Source organism: Colobus angolensis, unplaced genomic scaffold (assembly GCF_000951035.1).
Source record: "Colobus angolensis palliatus isolate OR3802 unplaced genomic scaffold, Cang.pa_1.0 Scaffold304, whole genome shotgun sequence".
Taxonomy (NCBI): Eukaryota; Metazoa; Chordata; class Mammalia; order Primates; family Cercopithecidae; genus Colobus; species Colobus angolensis.
This window is the reverse complement of record NW_012116311.1, coordinates 3,051,625-3,059,303: the sequence shown is the minus strand read 5'-3', so window position 1 is coordinate 3,059,303 and position 7,679 is coordinate 3,051,625. Positions and strand designations below refer to the sequence as shown.

The following is a 7,679-nucleotide window of genomic DNA, read 5'->3' as shown; positions in this document are numbered from 1 at the left end:
TCCCGAGTAGCTGGGACTACAGGCGCCCGCCACCTCGCCCAGCTAGTTTTTTGTATTTTTTTTAGTAGAGACGGGGTTTCACCGTGTTAGCCAGGGGTCTAATGTATTTTAAAGAAAAATGTTTCATATTTTAAATGCCTACATGAAGCATCAAAATCTATCTATAATTTAAAAGCAGTATTTTCAGTGAGCTGTGATCGAACCACTGCACTCCAGCATGGGTGACAGAGTGAGACCTGGTCTCAAACAAACAAAACAAAATAAGTAAGATATGTTATGTCCAATTCAAGTGCATCAAACAGATAATATAAACTTCTCTGACTGAAGCACGGAACAGAGACTGGGGAGTTATACTAGTTTAATGTCACTTTACCTGCCCTGAGGAACTATCAAAGTCTTCTGACGACAATGTTTGGAAACTCCTGATTTAGATTAAATGTTTAGGCATATTTTCACTGTTAGTATTGTGACTGTCTTCTTTTTTACAGATATTTACTTTTAGGAGGAAAGTTCTTGAGCCTTAAAAGATCTGAAGTCATCTCCCTAACTTGTCTAATACTTCTAGCATTAAAATACTGTTTTAAAATAAAAATCTTAGGCTGAGTTTGGGGGCTTAATGCCTGTAATCCTAGCACTTTGGGAGGCCGAGGTGGGCAGATCACTTGAGTCCAGAGGTTTGAGACCAGCCTGGCAACATGATGAAACCCTGTCTCTACAAAAAATAGCAAGAAAAATAAATTAGCTCAGCTTGGTGGCATGTGCCTGTAGTGCCATCTATTCAGGAGGCTGGGTTGGGAGGATTGCTTGAGCCTGGGAGGTAAAGGCTGCAGTTAGCCATGATTGTGCCACTGCACTCCAGCCTGAGCAACAGAGGGAGACCCCGTCTCAAAAACAAACAAACAAAACAAAACAAAAAAAACCTTAAATGGAATACTAACACATGAAGCAGATTAAGTCTTTTTGCATATTAATTTATACAATTATAATTATGATAGGCTTATAAATATAAAACTAGGTACACAGTCTTAAAATTGGCTATCAAACATTTATTGATTATGAACTTTGTATCAGACATTATGCTAAGTATTAAAGTTACAGTGGTGAACAGATTAGCCCCTGCCTATTTAGAACTATCCTCCTTTCTTGTTTTGCCATAGAAAAGTTCTCTGTCTTATCGTAGGCCAATACCTGTGCTTTTATCTTAATGCTTCCCACTTCAGAAGCCTGAAAACTATTATTTATCCCTTTCCTTTCTTGTGTAAGATTCAACCTTTTCCTTTTAACTAGATTTTTCCCCTCTGATTTTGAATGTGCTCAGGTCTCTTCTGTGGTCTGGGCGCAGTTTCTTCTATCAGTTGTCCTGTCATTACCAATTCTCCATCTCCTTCACAGCCAGATTTCTCAAAAGAGTTGTCACCTCCCACTCAGTCTGTAATTCATTCTGTCTCCCAGCCCCATTACTAGTATCTCTTACCCGTATCTATCATCTGGGCTTTAGACTTAATTATCTCTTATTGACCCTACCATTCTATCTGGATGTTCAGAAACACTGCAAACTTCATGTCCAAAACGAAACTAAGTGTTTTCCTCATCTCTCATAAAACCAAAATCAAACAAAAATATAGAAAAACATAGCATAGCCTATTCTTTTGGAATTTTCTTCCTCAGTAAATAGGAAGAAATTTGTGTCTTTGGCACTTCTATTTTCTTCACAAGTATTCAGTCTACTGTTAGAGCATTCCAGTTTTATGTCTTAAATATTTCTCAATTCCATATACTAAATTTTATCTCCAGTGCTATCACTTCTGATTCAGTTTACTGTGATACTTCACCCGGGCCACCTGAGTTGCCCTACTGACTGGTCTTGCCTTTCTTTCCTCCAGTATATTAAGCCAGTGTGTTCTTTTTTAAAATTTGGAGTTTACTGCTTTTAAGAAAAGAGCTATAGCATTCTTAGTATGGCCTTCAAGGCTTACATAGTCTGGCTCCTGCCTACTGTCTTTAACTTGATTTTGTAACCTGATCTCTGTGTTCTAGTCCTCTTGGCCTTCTCTTAGTTCTCAAATGCACTTTCCGTCTTTCCACCTCCTTACCCTTTGACAGACTGATTCTAACTCTTCTTTCAATATCTATTCAGTTATATTCTTTGGAGAAGTCTGACTTACTGGGGCAGTTTACTGTTGTATGTTCTCATAGTACTTTTTATTGTACGTCTCACATTTATTAGTGTAATTCTTTAACATTTGTCTACTCTAAGTATTTTCATGTCTGTATGTTTAATTATATGTTCAATGAGAGCAAGGAGGTTTGTCATTGCTCATCATTTTACTACCAGTGTTCAGACTGGCTCCTGGCATGTAGTAGGTGCTTTGTGAGTCTGGTGAATGACTGAATGAGTAAATTAATTAAAATTGTTACCCTGTTTGAAGTAACATTTGTTTCTAATGTAGTGAGATATATTGCATGTCTTAGATATATCAATTTAAAGGTATGAAAATTAAGATAATTTTTGTATTTTTATATTTTAAATATTAATATTCATTGAAACTTTAAAAAATGTCTTTAGATATATAATGATTTGTCATGGAACTTAAAATATGGATCTGCGGTTTCATAGTTGATCACTAGAGTGTGCTATAACATCAGGGCTCTTAATTATAAGCGTGCCCTGTTATATACTGCTTTGGAAGTTTGACTTAATGGAGTTTATGACAGTATGACATATCCATAGCTTCAGTATTTTTGGTATGGGAGTTAATATTTTAAATAGCTGTGGCTATCACTGATAGTGATTCTGAGAAAGAAAACATATAGCTTTGAGTTTCAGAATTTTTTTCTATCATAGAAAACATAATAAGTTTGCTTTTTTAAAAAGGAAATATAAAACATTACAGACAAACTAAAATATTCATTAATTTGCAAATTATAGGCTACCTGGTACTGGCCTCTGTTGGGTATATATAAAAGTAGAATGTATAGGCGCAGCCTTTCATGTGTCTGAAATCTAGTTGATAAATGTTAATGTACATACAGGGACGTTAAATGACAGAATAAGAATGAAATTACGATACAAGGTCCAGGCGCTGTGGCTCACGCCTGTAATCTCAGCACTTTGGGAGGCCGAGGCAGACGGATCACTGGCGGTCGGGAGTTCAAGACCAGCCTGACCAACATGGAGAAACATCATCTCTACTAAAAATACAAAATTAGCCAGGCCTGGGGTGGCACATGCCTGTAATCCCAGCTACTTGGGAGGCTGAGGCAGGAAAATTGCTTGAACCCAGGAGTCAGAGGCAGAGGTTGCAGTGACCCGAGATTGCGCCATTGCACTCCAGCCTGGGCAACAAGAGTGAAACTCCATCTCAAAAAAAAAAAGCCAGGCATAGTGGGGCATGTCTGTAATTCCAGTTACTAGGGAGGCTGAGGCAGGAGAATTGCTTGAACTGGGAGGTGGAAGTTGCAGCGAGCCAGGATCATGCCACCACACTCCAGCCTGAGTAACAGAGTGAGACTCTGTCTCCAAAAACAACAGCAAGAACAACAAAAAAGCAAAAAGAAAGAAATTACGATACAATACAGAAGTATTAAAGAGATTACAAAATGATGAAGTACCAAATGAGTGGTTCTGAGAAGGAAAACTGAGCATAGGCTGGCGTTGTCAGGAAGACTTCATTGCAGAAGGATTTGAGCTGTGTTAGTTCGTAAGCACTTTTTATATTCATTTCTAAATATTACTATATAAGCATGTGAATAATATTAGAAAAAAAGAGATCTCTTAATTCTTGATTCTTTTCATTGTCATAAGCTTTTGAATACAGGATGGGATTTTTAAAAGAAGAAGTAAGAGAAGATGGGGCAGTATAAACAGAGGAAATCATAGGAGTTAAGAAGATAGGAATGCTTATGGTCCTTTGGGGAGTTAGGGTGCCAGGGCTTAGGGACTCATCTCAGGAAATTCTACAAATTATACATTCGTGTTTAAGTTGTAGAAAATGTAGTTTTTTCCAAGATTAGGGCAAGAATGACAATGTAATTTAAGGGTGTTAACATCTAAAAGTGAGCAATTTGTACAATTTTTATTTGTTTATTGTTGCTTAGGTATTCTTTTTCATTTCATGTGCTTTTATTTCCTATTTTCCTTTCACTGAAATGTCCCCTTATGTAACTCTGGAAAGAAAATGTAAGCTGTGTTTCTTTTTTTTTTTTCGAGACAGAGTCTTGCTCTTGTCACCCAGGCTGGAGTACAAGGGTGTGATCTCCACTCACTGCAACCTCTGCCTCCAGGTTCAAGTGATTCTCCTGCCTCAGCCACCCCAGTAGCTGCGACTACAGGCGCCTGCCACTGCGCCTGGCTGATGTTTGTAGTTTTAATAGAGATGGGGTTTCGCCATGTTGGTCAGACTAGTCTCGAACTCGTGACCTCAGGTGATCTGCCCACCTCAGCCTCCCAAAGTGCTAGGATTACAGGTGTGAGCCACTGCACCCAGCTGAGCTTATGTTTCTAATTAGTGAGAAGAACTACTTGTGAGACAAAAATTATTCTATGATTATATCAGCTCTAATCTTATATAAAAATCTTTCTAATTAAGCTAGTACAATTTTTTTTAAGGCCAACTGAGCAAAGAATAATTTAGTTCCTTTAAAGTGTAAATGTGACAATATTAATGTGTTTTGGTTTGAACAAAAATCCTTTTTTTTTTGAGACGGAGTTTTGTTCTTGTTGCCCAGGCTGGAGTGCAATGGCATGATCTCGGCTCACCGCAACCTCTGCCTTCTGGGTTCAAGCGATTCTCCTGCCTCCGCCTCCTGAGTAGCTGGGATTACAGGCATGCACCACCAAGCCCAGCTAATTTTGTATTTTTAGTAGAGATGGGGTTTCTCCATGTTGGTCAGGGTGGTCTCAAACTCCCTACCTCAGGTGATCTGCCTGACTTGGCCTCCCAAAGTGCTGGGATTACAGGCATGAGCCACTATGCCCGGCCTGAACAAAAATCTTTTAAGGAAAATGTCAGTTAACCTTTTTATGTTGCTGTTTATTTTCAGAAGACTAAATTTTATACAGATTGTCTCTTGTGATATCTACTTTTATGTTGCTAATGTCGAAAACTCAATAATGCTATATTTATTATTTGAAAGTTTAGAATGTTTTTGATATTTGTTTAATCATCGCTCTATTTTATTTGACAAATTTGGTTCATTTTAAGATGAAATTTTGACAGACTACACGTTGTTTGGATAAATTTGTAATTAATGAAATTATCCACTGAAAAATCATGAGTGGAAAAAGTGATGGAATTGTAGTCTTAGGAAACATATTTGAGATTCAGTATAACATTATACGGCTCTTTCTGAATCTTTCTGTATCTCAGTTTCATCATATGGAAATGAGAGTAGTAATAACATGCAGGTTTACTACAAAGCTTATGTCAGTTTGTAATTCAGTAGCTATATCTCTAAGAAAAGTTATCAGTAATTTAAAGCAATAAAGAACCTAAAAACCTCTGCTTTTCATTATCGTATACTGAAAAAACCCTTTGAATTTCTGTTTCAGTCATTTTCTAATTAATTTTTCATAAACAAGTATTTCCAAGTATTCTGCTGGACACTGAGATACAAAGATGAATGAAGCAGTCCTGTTCCTCAAGAGACTAGTCTAGCAATTAAGATTGACATGTAAACGATAATAACAGTGTGTGATGCTTTATCATAATGATTGAAGTTTTGTAGGAGGAGAGAGAAAATGAGATTTGAGCCAACAGTATAAGAATGAGAAGACATTTGAAGTGGAATGTATTCCAGAATAAGGGGAATAGTGGAAATAAAGGCAGCTGTGTGATCATGGAAAAAACACTGTACTCTAAATCAAAAAGACCAGATTTTTGTTATCTCTCTGCTACTTATCTAATTTGTGAATCAGACAAATTATATAATATTCTTTGAGTTTGTTTTTTCATCTCTATAATGGGTTAATATGTGCTTTCTTTGCAGGGTATTGCAAAGATTAAATGGGATGATACACATGAAGTACTTAAGCTCTTAGTAAATTTGTTTGCCCACACATCAGGGCTAAACATTTTAGCTTTCAGTGCATTTTGTACTCTGGCCCTACTGTTTCTTTTAAACTTTATTTCTCTTTAAGTTTCTTCCTTGCCCTGAATTCAGACATTCTTTGCTTATTGAAGAGAACAGCCTGCCTTTACTTAAAGCACTTAAAAATCTTTTATAGGTCTATGTATTTGTACAACCAAAATTCTTTTTAATTGTCCCTCTCCTCAGCTTTAATGTCATTTCCTCAGTGAAGCCATCAGTGTATACCATCTTCCATATTTTAGTTTTTCTCCTGTGCATCCATAGTACTGTATACATTGTTTTATCATTGCTTAAGTATATTTTTAAATCTTCCCCTTCAGAATTTTTTGAGGGGAGAAGATTGGGTTTTAATCAGCCTGATTTTCAGCACCTACGATAATCCTGATATGCTCAATAAGTGTGTGTAAATGAATCATGAAGTCAGTATTTTAGGTCCTGTTAATTTACTCTCTGACTTTGTGTTGTTAAACCTGTCTAGTCCTCAGTTTGCTCATTGCTGAAAGAGAGCATTGGAGTGATCTAGATAATTTCTAGGGACCTTTCTAACTGTAAAATTCCACAATTAGCTCGTCTGCATTGTACCTTTTTAAGTTTTTCTCCTTACTGGAATGCTTCTTACTGCTTTCATCATATACCTCTTTTTTATTATCTTCTCAAGTTCATTCTTCTCCATGAGGCCCTCTCAAATGATTAAATATTGTGATTTGTATAGTTCTTATAGCCAGTATAACTCAATTTGTTATACTGTCTTAAATTCTGTTCTGTTATTTTATATGTCATTTTGTATGTTATTTCCTCAACTGGCTTGTGAATTCTTAGAAGGTAAAGATCATATTTTGTATTTCTGTCCTATCTGTAATTCTTTGCTCATAAAGTATATTAGCGCCTCACAAAATTTGGCTGTTAATTATCTGATTTAGAGATTATTGGTTTATCTGGTATATATATAATATTATTAGAAATAGGCTATTTCTTGCAATATCTTTATGATATTTTATACAGAAGGTTTTATAAATATATATAGATTATTTTGTTTACTTATAATTTTAAAGGTAAGCTTGACTGCACTTATTTAATTTGCCTCTGGAGTCGGGAGTTTACAATTCTTCCTCTGTATATATTAATAAGCAGTTTGACTAATATTACTAGAAGCTTTAATCTTTAATTTTGGCATTTGTTTTGCAGATGCTCTACCCACGGTACCCCAGGACCAGAAGGCAACCATATTTCAGATTTACCACTTCTAGACAGTCCCAAGTAAGATTAATTGATAAGTTATGGGGCTCCAAAGCTAAGTTGCTGCTTAGCATTGAAAACATTAAGGCCGAGTGCAGTGGCTCACACCTGTAATCCCAGCACTTTAGGAGACTGAGGCGGGTGGATCATCTGAGGTCAGGAGTTCAAGATCAGCCTGGCCAACATGGTGAAACTCTGTCTCTGCTAAAAATACAAAACTTAGCTGGGCATGGTGGCGCACGCCTGTGATCTCAGCTACTCATGAGGCTAGGACAGGAGAATCGCTTGAACCTGGGAGGCAGAGGTTGCAGTGAGCCAAGATCATGCCACTGCACTCCAGCCTGGGCGTCACA

At 36.8% G+C, this 7,679-nt stretch overlaps 1 protein-coding gene across 1 annotated transcript in view; it reads left to right on the top strand.

Moving 5' to 3' along the window:
* The window catches only part of IBTK (inhibitor of Bruton agammaglobulinemia tyrosine kinase), a 77,809-nt gene that overhangs the window by 67,771 nt on the left and 2,359 nt on the right, over window positions 1-7,679 (top strand). The window contains exon 26 of the mRNA XM_011950287.1: window positions 7,276-7,347. Coding sequence (XP_011805677.1) covers window positions 7,276-7,347 — 72 coding nt within the window. The remainder of the gene's footprint in view (window positions 1-7,275; window positions 7,348-7,679) is intronic.